Source organism: Ochotona curzoniae, unplaced genomic scaffold (assembly GCF_017591425.1).
Source record: "Ochotona curzoniae isolate NIBS_2020 unplaced genomic scaffold, NIBS_Ocur_1.0 contig_908, whole genome shotgun sequence".
NCBI lineage: Eukaryota > Metazoa > Chordata > Mammalia > Lagomorpha > Ochotonidae > Ochotona > Ochotona curzoniae.
The window spans coordinates 30430159-30455201 of record NW_024466607.1 but is presented as its reverse complement, the minus strand read 5'-3'; the positions used below and the strand labels follow the sequence as shown (position 1 = coordinate 30455201).

At 41.2% G+C, this 25043-nt stretch overlaps 1 protein-coding gene across 1 annotated transcript in view; it reads left to right on the top strand.

Moving 5' to 3' along the window:
- TAFA4 (TAFA chemokine like family member 4) overlaps nucleotides 1-25043 on the top strand; it is a 122173-nt gene that overhangs the window by 87173 nt on the left and 9957 nt on the right. Inside the window, exon 2 of the mRNA XM_040995038.1 lies at nucleotides 4637-4792. Coding sequence (XP_040850972.1) covers nucleotides 4637-4792 — 156 coding nt within the window. The remainder of the gene's footprint in view (nucleotides 1-4636; nucleotides 4793-25043) is intronic.

Sequence of the window (25043 nt, the reverse complement as noted above, 5' to 3'; positions counted from 1 at the left end):
CTTTTGTATATGTATCACATTTTCTCCATCCTTCTGTTGATGAGATCAGCATTCTTGTTCTGCTCATTGCATTAGGTTTACCATTTCAAAATATCTTGTTTATTTTGAAAGGGAGAGAGAGATTAGAGAGAGAGAGAGATAGAGTATGTGTGTGTGAGAGTGAAACAAGTAGACTGAAATCTGGCATTCCTCAAATCCCTGCATCAGCCAGTGCTGGGTCAGGCTGAAGCCAGAAGCCTGGAACCCAGTCTTGTTCTTCCATATAGCTGAGTCAGGCTTGATAGAGAAAGAATTTAATAGGGAAAGCAAGGGTCGCAAATGAATTACAACTGCTATGCCAAATGCCTGCTCCTGGTTTATCATTTTAAAAATTGCTTTTAAGTTTTTAAAAAAGGTTTATTTTTGTTGGAAAGTCAGATATACAGAGAGAGGAAAGACAGATTTTCCATCCACTGATTTTCCATCCACTTCCCAAGTGGCCGCAGTGTCTGGAACTGAGCCAATCCAAAGCCAGGAGCCAGGAGCTCTTCCCGCAGGTCTCCCACGCGATTGCAGGGTCCCAAGGCTTTGGGCTGTCCTCGACTGCTTTCCTAGGCCACAGGCAGGGAGCTGGATGGGAAATGGGAAGTGAGGCTGCTGGGGATAAGAACTGTTGCCTATATGTGATACCAGTGTGTGCAAGACTAGGCTACTGCGCTGGGCCTGCTTTAAGTTGTATACATTTGCTTGAAAGGTAGACTTATATATAAAAAGGGAGAAACAGAGAAAGGATCTTCCATGTGCTGGTTCTTTCCTCAAGTGGCCAGAACAGTTGGGGCTGAGAAAGGTTGAAGCCAAGATCCAGAAACTCCATCTGGGCTTCTCAGGTGGGTTGGGTCATTCTCGGCTGCTTCCTCAGGTATATTAGAAGAAAGATGGCTTAAAAGTAGAATAGCTAAGACCAAAGAACGTGCTCGTAGGGATGCTGACATTGCAGTCAGTGGCTCACCTGATAGGCTGCAACAGCAGGTCAGGTTGTTATCTGAATCCCTTATTCATTGGCATGCCCTTTCTTCAGTTAGTAGAATGGACACTGGCTGGCTGGTGGTTTTTTTTCCCCCCCTCTGGGCACCAGTTCTACCTCTGTGTTTCATAAGTGGCAGTTGGCCTCCATATTTGTTCTTGCCAGTAATTGATTTTGGTACCATTAACACTTAAGATACTATGACGAGGAAAGTACAGACACAATTCCAAAACATACGGAAGTTATTTCTTGAAAAGGCTGTCAGTATGGATAATAAGTGTGAATTATGGGCATACTTATAAACTCGTTTTATTTTGAAGTACATACGTCAACAGGATGTAACAAAGTGTTAGCCAGCAGGAATCCTTGGGGCACTTGTTTTAATGAGGAGATGTGATTGCTTACAATTTATGTAACAAGCTATGTGTAAGTGACTGAAAATCATGAATGTGCTCAAGAGAACTTGAAAAGGCTGTGCTTCATTATTAATCCTACACATTGCATCCATAGTCATGTTGACATTATTTTTCTCTCAGTGTAAAAATAAATCTTTCCAGCCAGGTAAGAGCCAGAGTTGATATATTCATTTTCTATTGTTTCACAAATGACCCCTAAGTCTTAAAAGCTTAAAACAAACTTCTCAAAGTTCATAAGAAAATGGGTGGTCTGAAAAAACTTGGTATGTTTTTCATTTTTTAAAAACAAAACATCTTTTAGTTATACTTTACTATGCCCTTGTTTAAGTAGCCTTATATTATCTGACATAGCTATGGAGGGTTAAGGGTTTTATGTGGCTTAGGTTTGGTTCTTGTTCAGGCTCTTTCAAGAGACTGTAGGTTGTCTCTTGGCTGGGATTTTAGGACACATTTCTAATCACTGTCATTCACATGATGGCTGAAGACTTCAGTTCCCTGCTGCCTGTGCCTGTCTACAGGGTTACTTTATAGTGGTCTTGTATACTATATAAATGATAAGCAAGCAAATGAGTGTTCCACTGTCTTGTATTTCTTAACATGTAACTGGCAAACTGACCTGAGCTGTGAGTTGCCGCTCTCATGTTGACTATTTGGCTCAGTTTGGGATAGGTTTGTACAATAGATCTACTTGCCCACTCACCTGGTTATTGGCAGGAAACTAGAGCTTCTTGCTATTTTGGCTTGTCTCTAGGACTGTCCATGCCATGGCTTCCTCAGTGTACTGGGAGATAAAAGTCATCTTACCTTGGCCATGACCTCCCACCCCTTCTGCTGTGTTGTAGGTTGTACAGACCATCCATGGTACCATGTGGGGGAAGGAAGGCACAAAAGTGTGGCTCCAGGGAGGCAGAAGCGGGTGACCTCAGCCTGGCCAGCCCAGTGTCCCCTCCCTGGAACTTACACCTGAGCAGGATAACAGATGCAGGAAGTAGAATTGATTCTGGGGGTGGAGCCACGGTGAGCTAAGTTAGGCTGAGCTTTCTCTTGGGTCTACAAACTCCCTATCTTCCCCAGAAAGATTACCTTGGCGTTAAGTTAGCTCGGGTCAGTTTTTGTTGCCCTGATAAAAGGTTCCTCACTGATAAAATGGACCCCATTGTAAATTTGACTTGAAAGCACAGGAAATACTAAAGCTATCCTCTTGTCAAAGGACCATGGAGGTCAGGCTGCTTGCTGTTGGCAGTGGCAGATAGAAATAAAGCAAGAACTCGTGGTTCTGGATTTGCACTAGGGACTTCTGTGTGAACTCACACTTGCAGCTACCACAAACTTCCCTCATCTGTGAGCGCACTGCAAAATGCTTACAGAAAATAGGATGGAAAAAAGTTTAAGTCATAAAAAAATTTTTGTGAAAGCCATGCATACTTTTGAAAAGTATATATATCCTTCATGAGCTTTTTAAAAGATCCATTATATATATATATATGGATTTCAAAACTTTCTGCACCAAAATAATCCTGCATTAAATTTTCCACCAGGATTTTTAAGTATCCCATGTTTGCAAACGGCCGCATTTTGCTGAGTAGTTGCAATGTATGAACTATGTATTGAGTTCTTGGTTTTTAAATCTAGTATCCCACTAAGTAATGAAGGCTTTTTTGGAGAAATGTTGTGGAGAGGGACAATAAGAGGAATGCTGAGAACCTCTGGAACCAGATAAGCAGTGAGCTATCAAAGACTGATGGCTCATAGGATTTCTTTCTTCCATGATGTGGGTAAACTGAATATTAAAAGAAGCAGTTTTACAGCTGTCTTGTTAATAACTGATGTGGGTGGAAATCATAAATTGATAAAGTAGTTGATATATGTTTGATCTCCAAATATTGCCTTGCAAAATGCTTGTTAAGTAAAAGGGAAAGTAGATTTATAATGAAGAAAGCCGGCAGATGCCATCTTAACCATGTGATTAAATAGCACTGAGCATGAAGTGTAAGACATCATGAGTGTTCTTAGATGACCCACTGGGAATACAGTGTTACGTCTGGGGTACTCTGCTACAAGTGGACCACCCAGTTCTAATCGGGAGGAGGCATCACAAAAGGCCCAGTTGAAGGACATGCTAGAAAACATTGGCATGTGCTTTAAAATCTGCTAAGATCAGAAGGATCAAGGTTGGAGTATAATTTGTTTAAAAGGTTTTTGAAATGTGACAACTGAATGTAGTGCATGACCATGGGTCAGAGTCTAAGGGATGAAAAATACTGTCCATGGCATCGGTGGGACAATCAGCAGCATGTGCATCTGGGTGCTAGGTAATGAAATGGCATTGATTCGTATCCAACCTTCTGATCTGAAGAATTACACAATAGCTGTCTGTTTCCACAAAGGGAGATGTTTAGGACTTAAAGGGCTCATCTTTGCATCTTACTCTTCCATGGTTCAGGAAAATAGGTGAGACAGAGTTCACAATGAAGCAGATGAGGCCTCATGTTAATGACTAGTGAATCTGACTGGGAGGTCCTTTGAGTGAGTTGGCTATTGCTGTGGCTGTAAGAACTCTGAGCTTCAGTACCTTGTCTCCGACGGCCAGAAATATGGCACGGTGTGGCTAGGTGATTTTCTGAGTGTCCCAACAGTGGGTTAAAGTCAAAGCATCAGTGGGCTGTACTCCTTTATGGACCATCCGGGGAGGAATCTTCCAGGAACCATCCATTTGTTCGCAGAAGTGAGTTGCTTGTGGTTGTAGGTTTGAGGTCTCTGTTTCCTTGACGTGTGATCCTGTCTTCAAGCCAGTGGTTGTACTGGAAATCTTTCTCATTCTTTGAAACCCTCTTCTTTTAAGGTATTGTGTGGTTATAGTGGTTCTATGTGGATAATCCAGGAAATATTCCTCGATCTAAAATCAGCCAGTTAGTAATAATCATCACATCTGCTAAGTCACCTTTGCTGTGTCCTTTATATAATGTAATCATTATGGGTGTGACCCTTAGGTTGGCGGGGGGGTTTCCTGGGGGCAAAAATCTGTTTACCTCATGTTTTGGTTGTTTTCCCCATTGTTCTTGACACCTTTAAATGAATTGGGATTTATATCAAAATATTATAAAGATTTATAAGGCCAGCCTACAAACTTAGGAAATGTTGCCATGCCATGTTTATGCCCTTGGTGTCTTCATTTCCTCCTAACAGCATTGCTCTATTTTCTCTTGTTCCCCGGCAGGTCACCACCAGATCAAGCAAGGGACCTGTGAGGTGGTTGCCGTGCACAGATGCTGCAACAAAAACCGCATAGAAGAGCGGTCACAGACAGTTAAGTGTTCCTGCTTCCCCGGACAGGTGGCTGGCACGACTCGGGCCCAACCTTCTTGTGTTGAAGGTAAGACCTTTCAAGTCAGTTTGGCTTTTTTCAAAGAACCTGACGTGGGCAAACTTTACTGTCTTTGCAATCCAAAGAGACGCAAGCTGTTTTGAGATCAGTATCAAAAAAATGAACATGTGAGTATTACTTTGAAAAATGCTTGTTAGAATAAGATGAAGGCTTTAACAGTGTCATTCAAGAGGTCCCAGAAGTCACAAGGAAGTCAGGAAGATGTGTCTGCCTCCTTTTTTTCACCAGCTTTTTCCTGTTTTTTATAGATGAGGGGACTTGATGCTAAAGAAAAGTTCACAGAAAATGTGTTTTGGAAAAGGCTGTGCATGGACTTAAAATTTTTTGCATTGCTCTCAATGCAAAAATTGGTAGGAGGGGAGGGAGGGAGGGAGGGAGGGAGGATTAAGAGACAGAGTTCTCATCTGATGATTCCTTTTCCAAATGCCCCTACATGCTGGAACTGAGCCAGGACCAAACCAGGCCAGAGCAGGAAGTGAGCACACAGTTCAAATCTCCTATGTGGGCAGGAAGTCAGTTACTTGGGCCTTCATCCTGCCTCCCAGGGTCTACATTAGCAGGAAACTGGAGTCAGGGGACATTGAGTGTTGAACATAGGTACTCTAAAATGGGCCACAGGCATTAAACCTCTTACTCAGTAGGCTGAACACTAGCTGCTAAATTTATCTTTGCAATTGCCACTGCATGGTCGACTTGTTCTAGGATCCCTAAATCAGAGACCAAAATCCACTGATGTTGAGTTCATTAGGAGAGACGGCATAAGGGTTGCATGGGAACGGTCCACATCCTTCCATACACCTCAGGTCATCTTTGCATTTCTTTTGGTACCCAATACAATGTCAATGCTATGGGAATGGTTACACTGTGTTGTTTAGGGAATGACAGAAGTTTTCTGTCAATAGTCTGTTGAATTCCCACTTTCTGAACCTGAGAATGGGGAGGGCCAACTGGGCTTTGTATGCTAAATCAGTAGCATGAACTTCTCACCTTGTGCTTAGTGTAATAAACTCCTATCTTCCTTATTACTTTTTTTTTTTTAAAGCATGTCACTTTAACAGACAAAACCCTCTTTGGAACAATCTATCTGAAAATAGAGTAGGGTCATGTTTCATTTAATTCTAGTCTCTAAGTCCCCTAGCAGAAGCCTGCGCCAATGATTCGAAGATATGTCTGAATGAATGTTGATGTCTGTACTGGAGACCTGGGACCGTGTCCTTTTGATGCCTCTGGCTTGTTCCAGCAGACACCTTGTTAGAAACAGGCTTCAGTCCCCAGAGGGACAGGAATGTGGGGTTAGTCCCGTAGCAGTTGCTCTGGCATGGTCTGAAAGCTCTCTGGGAAAACTAGTCCCAGTTTCATGCACCTTTCACAGGTGTACGGAAGGCCAGCAGTTAAAACACACACACATGCTGCATGGGTTGTTCACGTACAAAATGATGTGTTGTCCATTTGCAGCCCATAGTCATAGATCCTGATATTTCTTCAGATTTGTTTTAACTTTTTTTTTTAATGTGAAAAAACAGGTTTTTGTAGACAGAGAGGAGGAGAGGCAAGGCAGGTCTACTAATCATAGATTCATTCCCCAAATAGCTGTTATAGCCAGAGCTGAGATTGGGAACCTGCTTCTTCCCAGCCTTCCACGTAGGTGCAGGGGCTAAAAGACCTGGGCCATCCTCTGTTGCTTCCCAGGTGCTGGATTGGCAGTGGAGCAGCTGGCACCCATGTGGGGTGTTGACACTTGTAGGCAGAGGATTAGTCTGATACACCCCCACACCAACCCCGACGATGATATTTCTTTAGTAAAATGTGTGAATATTCACGTAGAATAGGGCCCAGTGAGATTAGGAACTTCATGTTCATTCAGAGCACGTGTTGCTGTTGTCTTACAGGGAACCTTTCTGTTGACAGAGATTTTGGATTTGCGGATTACTGATGAATAATGGTATAAAGGATGATCTTGAACATTAACAAATGGCATTTAAAGGAAATTAGCTGCGATAATATAATTCTCTATTAATGGGATTCAAGTCACACCCATTTCCTTTCATCTTCCTCTCCAAAAATTAGTATATTTTTCTCCATATCTGCTGTAACTGCCACGGTCTAGAGGCTGTATCACATCTTACTGAGCTGACAACAGAGCAGTTCCGTGATAACAGAGCTGATCTTGTGGGAACCACAAGTGACTTGCCTTTCTCTTTGCGATAACTTCCAGGTTCTCTACCATGACTTCTGGCTCGGGCTCAGTTCTCCCTGGGAGGTGTCTTAACCACGTTACCTAATCAGCTTCCTTTGCCTCAGTACTGGGCCTTTCCCTCATGACAAATATTTGGTCTATTCAACTGTTGCTTGCCTTTCAAATCTCTGTTTTCATGTCTTCATATAGTTCCAGTTCATTGGCATTCACCCCATTTTGTTGTTAGCAGCCAGGTCTTCTGGTTAGTCTATCAGCAGCCAGGGCACTGGGATGGGGTCTCTGATTTTTCATCTCTCCCTCTGGTTGTCCCATGAACAAGATTTAAGACCGATGAGGCCTGACTTGTCTTTACTCATCATCTTGCTGTGTGAAGGTAGGAGCCATGCTTGCCTGTCTCTGGAGGCTCTACACGCTGAGAGGAACTTATGAATCATAATACAGACTATTTTTGTATCCTGTCTATTGCCTAGAGTCTTTGGATATAAAAAGTTTTACATAGAAGTCATGTTTTATAATACTCACAAAACTTTTATTGGTACTGGAAAAAGTACTTAGCAGGTAGTTATTACCGTTAGCATTCTTTATCTTAGTAAAGAAAATATCAATTCATTCCCCTAAATGAGTTTACTTCAAATTTACATATGGATAGAGTACTATTTGCCCATCACTATAAGGAGTACTTATTTTTTTCTGTATATCTGGAAATGGGTCCATGGAGAAGTGGCAGGTTTTGATAACATATCATGTATGTTTTACTTCAGCCTGCTTTATTCCTATCACTGTTATGGAGTACAGATCTTTTGTGTTAATACGTATTAATGGAATTATTGATTGAATTGGAAAATAAAAGCAAGTTGAACTTGGCTTTTTCAACTGCTGCATAGAACTTCGTGTTTGCATAGGCTGTGATGTATTTAGTCATTCTTCTATTTTGGTTGTAACTGCGGCAAAGCAAGAGGACTCTCAGGCTCACTACATGGTGTCTCTTCTGTCATAGCATTAGTAAATGATGGAGACCCGTTATTTGGGATCTGGGCAAATAAGCAGTAATAAAACTAATAGAATTTTATAGAACTTCCTGTGGCGATGCAGGTGTTCCTCCCCAAGTACTGGTTCCAAGGTGGGATCTTCCAAAAGTTCATGAAAAATGTCTTTCCACAGAGGAAAAAAAGCTCTACAAAGAAAATTATAGATATCATTTTTTTTCTTAACTCCAAAACAGTTTTTCTTTCAATTCCATTTTCTCATGAAAATTTTTAGGTACTTTCATGTGCCCAAAGCATGTGTGGTTAGTGCAAATTTAAATGGAAAGTTAGCGGCTTTACATTGGACAGTGTCAAGTGAGCTTTCTGTGTCTAACCTCAGTGTAACACATGGCATTACGATCGTATATTGCTATTTATGTTCGCTGTCATCGCTTCATGGTCAGTGTTCAGGAAATGTCTATTGGCTCAAAGTCACTGAAGAAACGACAGAATTTTAAGCTTTAGTTAGGATGTGTGTGCATTCTCATATCCCCCTGACCTTTTGTTCCTTATCTAAATGGATTTCCATGAGGACTTTTTGGCTTTACCTACTTAATCTTTATCCTATAATAATTATGCATTATCATGCTATTAATTGGCATGTGGGAGGACTCATTCTCTGCTGAAATGTTCCTCTTATCTTATTGGTAAACAGAATAGAGAGGATCTAAAGTACAATATTCTCTGCATTTACATTTAAATGAAAAGAAAGGCAGGGAGATGTTGGAACGGGGTACTGATTAGTGTGGGCACAGACACTGGAATGTCTTCTGCACTTTTGTTAACCCATACCACTGGTACTTATCTTGCATTTTCCGTGCTTTTCCATAAACCATAGTGTTTTTAGCGAAACGGAAGAAAAGCAGTTCTTTTTTACTGTCTTTATAAAACTGTTTTTTTTTTTGTTATATTTAATTTAAGCAATCCCCTCTGGATTGAAATATGCCTTTTATGTCTATTTGAGATCTTGGGAGAAGAGATGTGGAATTATTCGATAAAGGCTCCAGTTGCTTGGGTCCTGAAATCTTGCTCAGCTGGTTGGCGTCCTTTTGAATCTTCAGCCGGCAAATGCGAAGCTGTTCGGTAGTGGGAACTTGACTGTTGTACACAGTTATCAAAATACCGCTCCATAAAGATAATGCTGAATGGCTTTTTGATAAGATGAGATCAATGTATACTATAAGACTGCTTAATTTATTTTGTCAAAATGAATGCTTTCTAAACACTGAGTTTAAAAAGAGATGAATAAGATGAAAACTTCTGAATGGAAGACAGTTACTTTTAAACCTTATTTCATCTTTGACTTTTCTGAGGTGTCACAACTTGTTAAGGGAACTCCTTTCACACTATAGACAACTGTCTAGATCGTATAAACAATGTGTTGAGACATTAGGTCTGTCTTCTTCTAACTTAAAATATGAAAGCTTCCTGATCTTTTTCTTGACGTGGTTTGTTATCCGTCCTGTCCTAGATGCCAAGGATGGTGTGCTAGTGAGACCCAGGCCCTACTTTGAGGATCCTACATTTTGTGTGCAAAGCTGTACAAACACTCATTAGGGAAGGATTCCCCAGGAGAGCAGAGGTGGAGTGAGACATGGTATGGTATGGAGCAGTGGGTCCGCATCACTAGACAGATGACGAGGATGGAAGGAGGTAGGGCAATTAGGTAGATCAAAGTATATAAAGGTCATTTGGGCAGATCTAGGGAATGGACACAGCTTGATTTGGCTTGTATATGGTACAATATAAATTGGAGAGATATATTGAACTCTTGATAATAGAGACTCTAGAATAAATCAGGTAACAGAATGGCTTAATTTGTAGAAATTTGCCTTAAGAAGATGAAGTGGACTGTGTCATTAATAAGGAAAAGCCTGAAGTACTTCCGGGCTGGGTTCATGGAAGCATCCCTCAGAGGGAAAAATGTGATCCCTGAATTGGATGGGTCACTTGTTGCATAGGTTTCATGGTGAGCCCAGAATTTGTATACCAAATGAGAAAGTGAAGAAAAACACAAATTTTAGCTTTATGAATTACCCTAGGTAGGGGCAGGAAAGCACATCTGGAACAGAGCTGGTGTGGTGTTCACCGTGGGTTTGAATTAGCTTTGCAAGCCAAACCTTTGAGCAGGTTGGATGCACTACACAGTCTCTCATGGGGAGCCGAGTCAGCCTGGAAACTACCACTTGGTGTTGGCCGGTGGTGACTGTGCCCTAGGGGACATGAGACATTGTGTGTGGACAGTTGGTAGAGTGTGCGACTGGTGTGAGGTGTGTAGAGGCAAAGCATGCAGCTGGGCCCTTGCCCCCACCACAGTAAGGAGTTCACAATATTGGGAGAAAGGCTGAGAAGCCCTGGCTACACTAGCCCAGAGCACTCGTCTAGATTATAGAAGAGTATGTCTTTCTACTCATGTACCAGCTCATTCATTGCTCTGTGTTGCAGGGAATAATAATACTGTTTCATTTTTAAGAGTCCTTAAAAAAATCATTAATGCTCTAGCTACTGCACTTTGCATGTTAGCTGAGTCAGGTTTGTAATGATTTCTTGAAGTAGCAAAAAATCAGACAGTTAATAAATGGCTTCATTTTTAAAGTTCATGGTGAACATCTTGAAATGCCAGTGGTAAGAGCAAAATAATTAAAGATAAATTATATTCAGAGCATACTATGGAAGACATATGTTCTAGGAAGATGTTTTCTTTCTTTTTAAGAAAGGGTTTGTTTATTAGAAAGGCAAAGTTGAAGAGAGAGGGAGTGAGACCCTCTATTTCCTAGTTCACTTGCCAGATGGCTGTACTAGCCATGCAGTCAGAATTGGGGAACTCCACCAGGGTCTCCCACAGAAGTGCTGCAGGACCACTGAGTCACTGGCTGGGGTAGTCTCAGACGCATTGCTAGGGAGTGATATCCGAAGCAGAACAACTGGTCCGCAAACCAGCCAGTGACCATATGAGATGGCAGTGCCACAACGCAGGTTTTGGAAGATGTTTAATCTTTTTTATTAGCCAAAATATTAAAATGCATCTTTCGTTATAGCAGCCTTACCTGCGACTAAGCTAAATCTACGAATGAGAGATAAACACTTGAAAATTTAGTCTGTTTTTGGTTACTTATTTGAAAGTGGTCTTACCTGAATAGCTGTATAAGTACATCGCCATGTTCTGTTTAACAGAATATTTGGGACAAAGTATATACAGTAAAACTACTGTATACAGCAGAGGGTAAAAAAAAAATATCCTAGAAGCAAAACAGCTGATTGAGCCTGTTAAATTTTTATCAAGAAAACCACATCAGGGCCCAGCACAGTAGCCTAGTGGCTAGAGTCTTGCACACTCCAGGATCCCATGTGTGTCCAGGCTGCTCCACTTCCCCTGCTTGTGGCCTGGGAAGGCAGTCGAGGACAGCCCAAGGCCTTGGGACCCTGCATCAGCATGAGACCTGGAAGAAGCTCCTGGCTCCTGGATTTGGATCAGCTCAGCTCTGGCTGTTGTGGCTACTTGGGGAGTCAACCAGTAGGTGGAGGATCTTTCTTTGTGTATCTTTCTCTTTGCAGATCTGCCTTTTGTTTTTTTAAAGGAGTATTAGACAGCAGTACATTAAAATCTTTAAAAAAATGGAATTAGAATTTTTTCATACATATTTTGAGACCTTATATATGAATTACATTAAGAAATTATGAATGAATTTCAAAAGGTTGCAGCAAAAGAAGCCCAGCTTTCAATTTTGATTGAATTTCATTCACAATGAACTTTTAAAACGATTGCTCCTCCAAACCAGAGACCAAGTCAATCTTTTTTTTTTTTAACTCTATTTCTGCAAAATAGTAGACATTCATTACAGGTTGGCAACCTGAATATGGGGTATGATGTGTTTGCAAAGTTAGGCTTTTCAAAGAGTTTTAAAAATAGTGTAGCAAGGCAATTTTTTATTTAAAGTATGTTATTTTGTACTGGGGAAGCGGAATATGCCTTGTACAAACTTACTCTCCAGTGGAGACTGAGCTCCGGGAAGCTGGCAGATGTTCTCAAAGGGTTTTTTAATAGAATCCTACTTCAGGACTCTGTCTCAGTGCAGTAACAGGCTCTTACAGCTTAAACTTGAAGATTTAAACTTCATACCTTCGCTGTGACTTCCTTAGCTAATCCTTAGTTTGAAAAGAATTTGGTACTTGTGTTTTCATTACTTTATGTTTTAATATTTATTAATTTCATTGAAAGACTTAGAGTGAAAGGCACAGAGAGAATGGTTTCCCCACTGATTTGCTCCCCAAAAGGCTGCAGAGGCAGGGGTGGGGCCAGGCTGGAGTCCAGGAGGTTCCTTTAGGTCGGCTACGTAGCCATCAAAGGCCTGCCTTCCAACTCCCAGGAGCTGCCACCTGCTGGTTGATTCCCCCGTTGTCCATGAGTGCTCAACAGGTCTCCTATTTGTGTGACAGGATGTTGGGTGCTGAAGCCCTCACATTTACCTCCTACTCGATAAGGCACTGGATTCATGTATAGAGTTGGGACTCAAGGCCAGGTACTCTGATGGATGTGGATGTCACATGTGACATCTTAACCACCATGCCAGCATCTGTCCCCTACTTTAAGGAATCGGTGATGAATGCGTCTGTAGAGGAATCTCTGTATTTTGTATGAGTTGTTAGAAAACTGGTGAGTGACTTCCCAATACCTTGATGTCAAACAGATAAGCTCACTTCTTCTACTTACTTCCTTAATACTTAGCATTTCATTTTCTTTTTTTTTCTTCCACAGTGAAGAAGTAGTTTATTCTGCATTTACTTGGCTTCCTTTTGTAGGATTTAGATCAGAAGTTTCTTGGTGCCATGAGTAAGCTGGCGCTGGCATTTCTGTGGGTGCAGTTGAGATAACAGACACATTCTTTCTCACTCACACCTCAGCTCATCTATTTGAGAGCTGCGTGGTTCCCAGTCCTCTGTCCTTCTCTACCATGTAGCCCTCCTAAATACACAGGTGTCCCTATCTTACCGTAGTGGCTTGCTCAGACATCGTCCGTGATACCTGTTACTTAAAGACCCATAATTTAGTTTTGAGTCACCCTGCAGAGCGCCTCAGGGTTACTTCCGAGGAACTCTTCTGCTGAACACTCGATGCTTCCTTGAAGCCTTCTTACTTCAGCTACATGAGCCTGCTGGCTTCCAGGTAGCCCGTTCACTGGCCCTTTGTCTCTCTCGGCTTCAGGTGGCCAGGCCACACTAGCTAGCTGTTGAGACTTTATTTTAAATCATCCACATACCATTGATAGCCTACCATTCCTGAGAGAGAGAAAGTTTGTTCACGGAACACTTTGAAAGATAAAAAAAAGTCCTTTAAATTCAGTTCCAAGTCTGTGTAAATATAACTAAGCTCTGTCAACATTTATATAACTTTTCTAGTCCTGCAGATAGTATTTAAACTAAAGGGCATCTCTTGTTTGTCCTTGTTTCCACTTGGGATCCACCCAAGAGGTTCAGCAAATGGTAAGTGTGTGGCCTTCACTCTGAATGTAGTCAGTGTCTGTGAAGCTTTCTAATCTCAAACTGTTTGTAAATTGTGGTGTGGTAGAGAAACTGCTAGATAGGGAGAAGAAACTAGATTGTGGTTCCGGTACTCTGACTTCCCGAACTGGGCAGAAAGCTCTGTTTCTTGTTTCTGATCCCATATGCATGCATTTCCTGGCGAAAGTTGTGGAACAGCTCAAAGCAGAACAGTAAGTAAAAAGTGCTTTGAAAGTGACACCACCTCATGCGGTTGTAAGCAGAGATGATTGTGGCATATGGGGCTGAGAGCCCTACCACTTACTCAGGCTTTTTCTTGCTGTCCGTCGACTATGGTTCAGTGGCCATGTCTGACAAAATGAATAAGCCCTTTTAGCTGTGTTCTTTTCTTAGTGTTGGCATGGCCTGATTTAAATAGCAAATGGTTATCCTCCATCACAAATCTGCCCAGCTTAGGCGCTATTGGTGTTGATGGGGATCTTCAGAGAAATAGTTCAGGAGTTGGCAGAATCAGGAACAGTGCCACAGCGACAGAAGATGTGAGGTCAGCCCCCCCAGCTCCCTGTGGAATGGTCCTGTGCTCTCATCATGCCGCATAGCATTTGCTAGAAGGGGAAAGTGGTGAGCACCCTGATGACTGTGTTACTAAAGTTTGTTACTGGTTCAGTACCAGAATTGGTTTATGTTAGACATCTGTAGTGTGAGGCAAGAAATATGTATTTAAGGGGATTACCGGGGGAGGGGGTTGGTCTTGTACTGTCTATACCTTCAGATACTCTTTTGGCCTTGCCTAACTCATTTAATACCTTTGGCTATCAAATTTTAATCTGTGAAATGCATAAAAGTGATTGTTTTTAACGTTAGGGTTGTAGTGAGATTTAAATCTGAAAAATGTAGGAAAGGCAATTGGGGTTATTTGACCACAGTAAACAGTGGAACTCCTAAAACTTGTGAAAAATTTTTTTGACATCTCAGTGATAGTGGTGGTTTCAGTCCACTTCACTGAGTCTTTGTATAGTTTTCTAAATCTACAGAGACCACTTAAGCATCTGAAATGCAAAGAAGTTTTTTCTTTCTTTTGCCTAATCGCTCTGGAAAGGACTTCTTAGCATTTTGTTGCACGGAAGTGGTATGAGTTAGCGTATCCTTGCCTTGTTCCTGATCTTAGAGGAAAACCTTTCAGCCTTAAGCTCTAAAGTGTGGCGTTAACGAATACCGAATTGGACAAGACAGCTATGTTAGGAACATTCCTTCTATTCCTAATTTGAGAGTTTCTTTTTATGAGAAGATGCTTAATATTACCCAGTGCTTTTTTTGGTAGCTGTTGAAGCTGTTATTATGTATTAATTCTATTAATGTACGCAGATTCATCTATTGTATCCCATAGCTAAATCTACCTGGACCTTGTTAATAAGCAGACACAGAACAGACGAGAGAGGAAAGGGATTCACAGCCCAACCAGATTTATTATCCAAGGCAAAATAAATCCACAGAAGGTGAGCAACTGCCATGCGGCTGGAGTGGCCATGTCACAGGGCCCACCTGTTTCAGCAGGTTTGGAATCTTAGGGGTTCCTAGGGATAGGAAATACCAAGAAAAATCGAGGAATGGGTAGGGACAGACTAGCTTTTTGGCACAAGGTCCATACTTGGGTTCTTACTCCCTCCATTTCTGACTGGGTACAGTTGAGGAGACAGGGTCCTGGGCTCTTTCTGGCTGCTGCTTGCTGTAAAGGGTTATTGATGTGGGGGTACTACATGGCTCAGGTTGAGTGGAGGATGAGAGCAGTCTAGTCTTGTTCCGGCCTGATGGATTCCAGGATCATGATGGCTCAGGATACAGCCGTCAGTCATTCCTGCAAGACCTTTTGAAATACGTTAATTATACATAGTAGGAATAGAAGCACTAAGATTATTATCTCTTCTCATCCTTATAAAGATAATGCCCATGATAGAAAAGATGGTGGAAAGGAGGCAGAGTGCTTTTAGAATATATTTTAGGCTTTGCTTTTCTACTTCCCCTTTTGTCCTAGAGAAAAAACAAACAAGAGTACAAGCCCCTGTCGCGTTACACTAAACTGGTAGCATTGTTTCCCGTGTCTGCTCACCAGAAGCTGCGAGATGGAGTTAGTCTGGGGCTACTTCATTCTCGCCCTCCGCTTACAGAAACTGGCTGCTGTCTGGGGTTAAGGAGACTGTGCTGGCTTCTTGGAGAGCAGTAGAGGTTTGTGATGCAGCTAGGGTTTCGGCAGAAGGTGGCCGGGGGGTCTGCAGAACCAGCTAGCAGGAACTGTGTCCATGTGTAACCACTAAGAATTCCGTTGCTTCCTGTCTGCAGAGACATATCTAAAAACAGATTAAATAAAAGAGGACAGTCATTAGAGGACCCCAAAAAGCTACTCAAATCAAGAGAGAAGAAGTGTTCCAGTTGACAGGTTTGATAAGTAGGTGGGGGCTAAGGCCTGGCCAGGTGTATGTGTGAGGCCCAGACCTATTGGTCCCTTCACTCATGGTACAGCAGTGTGTTCTGGGGTTCATCTAGTCGCATGGCTGCTGTAGTACAGTAGGGGAGGTGTGAAACTCCTTAGGGGAGACTTCTCTTAGATTCCCATTAGCTGGCTGGTCTGAATAGCAAGTTAGAACAGAACAGGCAGCGTCTCTAGATGGAAATTCCATTTTACCTGTGGTGTCACAGAGCCTAGGCCGCCCCCTCCAGCACAAGGGCTGGTTTGGGAGCTGGGCAGAATGCAGTGCTTTTTTAAGCCTATAGTCATCCTGACCCAGGAGTCTTTGGACACGCTGCCCCCCCCTGCTCCCCCCAGCCCCAGATAATTCTATTTCTAGCGCTTTGACTTTTGGCAGAGCTAACGGGGTTCTCGGGAAGCCAGTCTCACATGTCATAGAAAATTGCACAATTTCCTTGCAAACAGACGCTCTGTGAGGGTGGACTGCTATGCTGGGTCTCCTTGAGAGCGGATCACTGCGTAAAGCCACATGACCGGGTCTCCGGCTGCCTCCCTCCCTCCCCTTCCTCCTGGTCTCTGGTAAAGCAGACCATAGAGGCAGCATGTAGGGTGTGAGCTTAGGGCAGCCTTAGTTCTAGGACTACATGGCTCTAGCTCAGTGCAGTAAAGATTTGGGGATAGGTTCTTCCTGTGAGGAAAGCAAAAATAGATTTAGCTATAAAATCATATTGTAATTTAAGTTCTCAGTTTTGGCTATACTATTTAGTCTTCTAGATGTGGCCAGGAATTATTATTACAGGAAAAGATCAGCCATCCTTCCTTTCAAGGTCTGGAGATGACAGGAGGATTAGTTGATCATCGTGGGCAGAGTAGAGAAAAAAGGAGAAACAAATCAGAAACCCAAGATTGACAGTTTCCACTTGCTACAGATTTGAACAGGAGCACATGTATGGGAAACACTCATCTTTCACAAATGCCAACTTAAACATGGCCATTGTTTTAAACGATTTATCTAATATTTTGATTTCTTAAGTCGTGTACCAAACAACAACTGTAGAAGGTAAACCCTACATTGTAGAGTAGCAAGAAAAAGAATGAGTAACTTGCTTGACCAGACAACTTGAGCACAAATGTTTCTTTATATCAACATATCAGAGGTAAGTCACGTGAACCAAAGACTTGTGTTAATTTAGCAATCTTAATTTGAGTGCTTTTATCTATTAGCCAACTGAAACAGAACTCTTAGCAAATTTGCACTTAGACATACAGCATAAACACATAATATACAATACAGGACAGAACAATAAACCAGCTTAAACAACAGTTTGTTTAGATGCTTTTAAAATTCTAACTCATTGATTAGAATTACCTCCTGCATTTATTAACCCAAATTTACTGTATTTTTCTCAGAGATGGCTTATAACTAAGAGGATGAGTGTTTGCAGAGGAGAGAACAAAACTGGATAATGAGAAAGATTCCAAACTATCAGGACTGGAATCGTAAAACTCATTAACCCACAGAGAGGCACCTGTCTGCTCCACACAGTAGTTTAAGAAGCACATGTAAGATTTTATAAATGCTTGCAGTTTTTAGACCTCTGGGCCTTTCTGCATGAAGTTATGACTTTTAATACAAAATGGAAAAGAGTTCTGTAACTTTTTGGCAAATTTGTGCCATCATTTTGTTTTTGTAACAAAACTTAGCACCACTTTGCAACTTGACAGCATTTTTGATATGATCCAAGCAGCCTCATCAGTTGTTACCTCTCCAGAGTGAGGAGGCTTCTCTGCAAATACCATGGTTTCCAAATTTGAAACTTTTGCTTTTTGAATGCTATCAAGGATGCCAAGAAGGCTTGAAATGTCTGATAGAAAAAAGAATCCCTTTACATGACAAAATATGTAGATCAGATTGATTGCTTTATGCCAATGATTCAAATACGTCTAAGAAAGATACGTGTTTAAATATACTATAGCTCTTAAAACTCACCTTTCTTATTTAACCATGAGAACTTAGAAAACAAAAATTACCTCGGTAGAATAACCACCTTGTAAATAAGAGCACATGGATTTATCTCCTAACTTTGCTAAATTGTTCCAAGTAGAGTTTACTGATTTAAAAGGAGATGCTATGGTTTTGTAAAACAGGTTTCAAAATTAGAGGTCAAATCTATTTCCAAATGTCCCAAATGAAATGTTTTTGTTTACCGTCTTTGTTGCTTTAACAGAGGTTCAAGTTAACAGAAGATTAGATTCTAGTTCTATGTCAGTGTAACTTTTGATATTATGCTAAACTTTTAGTGAATGCTGTAGATAACACTTTAAATATTTTTCATAGAATATAACTCAAATATAAGCAGCTTAAGTTTACACTTAAAAATCTTGGTTTAAACGACTTAAATCTTTTCTAACTTTGCAAAAAAATCAGTTTAGGGAGCCTCTAACAAGGATTGAATACTCATTGCTTTTTGGTGGGCTTTGTTAAACCTAGCTACAAAATAAGTTTGGCAAGTTAAAGTTTTTTTGTTTGGATGGTTTTTTGATAGAGACCTAGACCCTACCTGGCTAAAGAGTTGAGTCCACATACTATAATCCAGAGAGAAAAAACACATAAACTGCGTGTTTGGAAAATTGCAGCCTTTGGCGGTGGGGATGAGGGGAGGTGTTTAACCCTTCAGGTGTCGAGTCATTGAAGGGACAGTCTGTGTCCCTGGCATGTCTTGGCCCTTACTGAGACGGCACTTGTCGTCTGGCTTAACTAGCTGTTTACAGGAGGAGTAATGAAAAACAGAGCATTTGTGGCTACTGCTGAGAGGAGGAGGGGAAAGAGCCAGAAAAGGGAGGCAGCAGACAGGAAAAGTCAAGTCCAGAGTTTAAGTTTCACACCTTTCTCTTGCCTGCGGACTTGGAGCTAAGTAAGACTTACATGCCAGGAAACCTCTGACCATTTGCCGTTTCTCTAGGTGAAGTTACTAAAATCATAGCGAATTGAGATAAGAAGGATGCAGAATTATCTAATTTATTATCTAATTATATTTTATTCTAATATTTTAATTAGATAATTATCATTATCTAATTCATATTGAGGTCAATAGTAGTACAGATTACAATTAATTGCTTTGGCTTTATCACCTTAGAGATAGGCCAGAGGGGATTTGCTTGGCAGAGCAGGGTTGGAGGTAGGAGAGTCATTCCTTAGCGCCAAGAAGCTTAATGTAACCAGAAAACCAGTGTCCCCAAAGTAGGACAAACCCCCCACATGCTCTATAGGTCTCCTGGGGTCTCCTCCTGTTTCCAGAATGGAAGGGTGAAGGGGGAACTGGTCCTCATTGGACCTCCTGGAGGTAGGGGACGGAGGTACCCCAGGGCGCATGGGAAGAGAACTCATACCAGTCCAACAAGCTGAAAGATTAGGTCCTGTGTTGCATGCTTTGGTGAGACCTGGCAAGGGGTTCTGGCTCTGAATTTTCAGAGGGAGGAGAATGAGAAGGTAAAGAGACCAAGGCAGTTCTCAGCTTCTCTGGGGAGTTTGAGAGGTGGCCCTCATCCGCTGTTCACTGCAGAAAGGAGTTCAGAGTTAGAGGTGGCTGGCTTGGCAAAGAGTGATTCCTGACACTCCTCCTGGCTTTGGACACCATTATGTTAGAAAGTGTTACAGAACAGAGACAGAGAGACAGGGTAGGAATTCACAGCCAAAAGGATTTATTATTGCAAGAGAAAAATAAATCCACCAAGGGTAACGGCCTGGGTAGGTAGAATCGCCATGGCACAGCTGGGCTTTTTATAGTTTGGGCTCTTGGGGCGGTGGGGACAGACCAGCTTTCCTCAACCACTTCAACCTTGGTAGGCGAGGAAATAGAGACTGTGGTTGGAACAGGTTAGACTGGTCTTTTGAAATGCAGTATTGAGGAGTCCCTGGTGGGAGAGTCTCTAACTATCCCCAAAGTGGAAGGGCTAAACTCCCTCCATTCCTGGTATACAATGGGCCATGTAATATGCCTTGATTTGCTAATACCTTTTAAAGAATATTTTTTTTCCATTTATCTTTATCAGGGACACTGACTAATAACTGTCCATTTCTAGCGTTTTGGCATTGGTCTTTGCCTAATGTTGGTCTCATGCTGTAGAAACATTTTTCCCTTCAGTATTTCCTAATAGCTTGAGAACTGACAATAAATTCAGTAAATTAGCAGAATACAAAAACAAACATAAAAATAAGTTGTGGCCAAAAATAAATTACATTTCTATAATGTTGAAGAATTATCAGAGGTAAAAATCACATTTATGATAGTAATAAATTATTCAGCAATAAGTTTAATAAGGAAGTGAATGTTTATAATGTGTTGAAAGGTGGTATTGAAAGTACAAATAAATGGAAAGATATATTGTCAAAATGTTCTTATCAGAGTGACCTCTAGATTCAGACTATGGTGACATGTTTTTCAGTAATATGACTTTTTTCCCTAAAAATATATGAATCAATAAAAGACCCAAATAGCTTGAGCAAGAATGAAAGGTTTCAATCAGGAAGTACAGTGTCTCAGCTAACTGCTAGAAATTTTCCAGTAATTCTAACAGCATGGCTCTGACAGGAAGAGACGAAGCAGTGGGGAAATAATAGAAGTTTTATCTTATACCATATTCAAAAATTAGCTGAAAATTCATTAAAGACTTACAAATAGGCTTTAAATTGCAGAACTCTGCCTGGAAACTGTAGGAAGAAGGCTCCTGGACACCAGTCTTTGGCAGTAATTGTTTTAAAGACACCAAGAGCAACTAGAAGCATTAGGCCACCAGGGACCCTTCCTCTAGGCCTGTACCTGCAGATGGAGTATCTGGAGCCTCCATTATCCCTCCCCCAAACACAGGCAGATAGGATAGAGTTCTGTTTCCTTGGACAGGGCTGGAGAGCAAGGCTATAGGACCAGCCTTAAAGCTCAGATCTGAGTCCAACAGCCTGAAACCTAGCACCCACAGGGCTCTCCCCTCAAGCCAGTGTTTGTGGACTCATCCACTGGACATTCTGGTTATTTGCAGAGGCCTGCACTCTTGCTCTTGAGTGTCACTGACTTTAGATGGGCCTGACGTAATACACACTCCCAGGGGACTCAGCAGAGCTTGGTGATTTGGGGACCCAGGAATGTTGTAGTCTGGGATGAATCTAAGCAGCCACAGATGAGGAAGTAGTGTTCTTTGGACTCAGTGCTGCGCTGCCAAAGTCCATCATCTCTGGGCAGCTCTTGATGATCTCAATCCTTGGACAAATGCCTATGCATAGTCTGGACTCCCCCCAATATCAGGCAGAGGTGTGTGCCCTGTGGAAATCGGTTGCTTTTGACAGATCACCACCAGCATCGCATGGGCCTGGTGTGGACCCTCAAGGATTAACACCGATGCCGAGATGTGACTATCTAGTCTCATTCTGGGCAATGGAGGGGCTCCCACATTACCTCTCTTACAATCCTGGGAAGATAGCAAGGCGCCATGGGGTTTTGAGGCTCAGTACCGGCTGGTACCTGCAGGTACAACTTCTAGACCTGCTTCAGTGCCAGCTGGGGTTCAATAATTTCAGCAACAGACATACCAATCCTTCCATGGTGGGCTTTGGTTCTTCGCTAAGGCTGCACAGCTCTCATTCTGATCTACCGTGTTGTGTTAATAGACTCTGAGCCTGAGAAGGGGATGTCAGGGATAAAGCATTTCCCCAGCTCATTCAGAGTAACAACAACTGCAGATTTGGGAAGTGTATCAGTGCTAAGGTCAAGTGGAGTAGGGGTGAATCGTGACTTGCTTTCCCTTGTGCTGCAATAGCAGATGTTTCTATAGGCTCCCAGAAAATAAACAAACTGCTTAGAATTTCTATAAGGACAGCCAAAAGTGAAACTGGATTATCAAAACTAATTCTTTAATGGACAGATGTTGTACCATAACAAGTGACAAGACCTTTGAAGGAACCATGAGCTGATCTAGAAGAGCAGACTAAGGTTTCAGGAACCAAATATTTAGGAACTGAGATTCCCAAGTGCTCAGCTAAAGACTTCAAAATGACTGTTAAGGATACACAGTGAATTTCAAGAGAGCACAAAGTTCTATTCCAGAAAAAATGATAGATGGAAACAACGTACATTCTAATCAGTGAACATGCTTGGTTTTGTTTCATTAAGTAAAATTAGAAACAACTGCAGGTCTCCAGAGTAGAGCAGATGAAACTGAAGAAAGAACGTAGGATGGTTGGAGGAGAAAATAGCAGGAATGAAGAAAGCCTAGGTAAGCAATGGCATAGCATGAAAACAGCAACTCTGGGGTGTAAGAGGGACTGGAATATCCCCCAGAGGTGTAGGATCCATATTCCAAGAGGCGAGAAGAGACCCTTTCAAACCTACAGGTAGATAAACCTATGTAGATGTAGATCAAAGGTCATCAGATTCAGTACAACCAAGTCTCACCTAAGACAAATTAGAAGAAAGTCTCCATACTTAAGAATTTTAGTAACGCAAAAAGACAGGAAGCAAACCAGATATAAATGAGTCACAGTTCACTTGGTTTTTGACTTCTTAGCAGAAATGCCACAGGCAAGAGCCTTCCTTCCACAGCACTGGAGGAAAAATATATTCAACCTAACAGAACTGTACCCAGAAAAGCCATCTTTCTGATATGAAGGAAAGATAAAATCTTTCACATTTTGCTTTGTCTAGGAATATATTTATCATCACCAAACCTGTCCTAAAGAAAATGCTAAGGAAGTTTGTTAAACTAAAAGAAAAAGATACCACGGAGAAAGAATATACCAGAAGCTAGAAAAGTCAGTGGCAATTATAAAGACAAATCCCAACATTTGTCTAATATTATAAACACTGTAAATCAACTCGTAACTTTAGTTCTTTGTATATTCCTGTTTAACATTGTAATAGTTTTTACTCATACTAAAATGTAACAAAAATTTCAAAATTTAGGAATGGAGAATTGTCTATTGGCATTTCTTGTGTTTTTTTTTTTCTTTCCCCACTTTAAATCTCATGGTATTCACAAAAAACCATGATAGATTTACCATAAATAGTACATAAGTAATCAGAACATACTACTAGAGAAGAAGATTGTAAGAGGGACAAAATAAGAAGGAAAATACAGGAAAACATGGATCAAAATGAAATTAATAGGGCCCAGTGCGGTGGCCTAGCAGCTAAAGTCCTAGCCTTGCATGTGCCAAAATCCCATATGGGCGCCGGTTCTAATCCCAGTGGCCCCGCTTCCCATCCAGCGCCCTGCTTATAGTCTGGGAAAACAGTTGAGGACAGCCCAAAGCCTTGGGACCCTGTATCCATGTGGGAGACCTGGAAGAAGCTCCTGGCTTCAGATCGGCTCAGCTCTGGCTGCTGTGGCCACTTGGGGAATGAGTCACTGGACGGAAGATCTTCCTCTCTGTCTCTCCTCCTATCTGTATATCTGCCTTTCCAATAAAAATAAATAAACAAATCTTTAAAATTGGCAATAGTAGGATGTTACCTACCAATAATTACCTTTAACATGTATTGATTGCCATTATTTTGGTTTACTTTGCTCACTGTGTTACAGAGAAGGCAAACTATATCCTTTGTATAAAAACTCACTATTCTGTCTTTCACACAAAAATAAGTAAATCTTAAGAAAGCAGTGGTAGCCATACCTCTATCTGGTAAAATATTTTTTAAATCAAATGCAGTAAAAAAGAAAAGGGGTCATTATATAGTAATTGGGATTCAGTGTAGAAAGAGGAAATAATATGCCCCAATACCTGAGTATTCAAATGCATAAAGTATTAATACAACTAAAGGTAAAGATGGAAACAGATTATTCAGATAAAAATTTTTTAAAAAAAGGCAGCAGAGTTAATAGCATCCTATGGTATCCTAAATAACATCCTAGGTCATTGCGCCTAACATATCTATAAATTTTCTTCAGCTAGAGAACACATACCCTTCTCAAAACAAACGGAATATGTTCCAGATTATCGGGTAGGTCTAAAAAAAGTCTCAAATGTAAAGCAAAAACCTACATCACACTATCTTTTCCGAAAATACTATAATAAATTAACAAAAATATTAGGAATTGCATAGCTTCAAGGAAATCATAAAGCGTATGTGTAAGAAATTGAGGAAATTAGAGAACTGAGAATGGGAACAGTTAAAGTATTACTGGAAATATATAGTAGTCAATAGTTTCATCAAAAAAGCATATCTGTCTCAGTTTTAGCACTGCATCAAAAGGCAGTGCTGGAAAAATAAAAACATTAAATCCAGGTCTAGAAGGAATACAGTAATAAAATTCAGACCACAAAAACGAATGACAGAAACTAAAAAGTGACACAAAAAGAGCAATGAAACAAACAGCTGGTAGTTTGAACGGAGAAAATTGACAATTCATTAGCTACACTAAGAAACATACAAGATTCAGATTTTTAAAAAGATATATTTGTATATGACTTTCTAATAAAAAATAATAAAAGAGGAGGAGAGAAAGATGATCTTCCGTTCACTGACTCATTCCCCAAGTGCTGCAACAGCCAGAGCTGAGCCGATCTGAAGCCAGGAGCTTCTTCCAGGTCTCCCACGTGGATATAGGATGTCAAGGCCCTGGGCTTTCCTCAACTGTTTTCCCAAGCCACAAGCGGGGAGCTGGAAGGGAAGCGAGGCTGCTGGGACATGGACAGTGCAAGGTGAGGAATTTAACCACTAGGCTACCATGCTGGGCCCAAGATAGAGATTCTATGGCTGATATCACAGTAATGCAAAGGTTTTATGGATTAATGTGAAGCTATATGATAGTAGATAATGTAGATGAAATATATAAATTCCAGTTCACATAAACCTTATCAAGTTTAAATCATGAAGAACGGAAACAGTTAGGCATAGCAGTAATGACCAGCAAGAATGAATTGGTAATAAACAGTCACCCAGAGGAAAGCTCAGGCCAGATGGTTTCACCACAGAATTCTAACAAATTAACATCAATTTGTAATTAACATCAATCCTTCTCAAATTATTTCAATAATTAGGAGGAGGAATTTTTTTCAGGCTC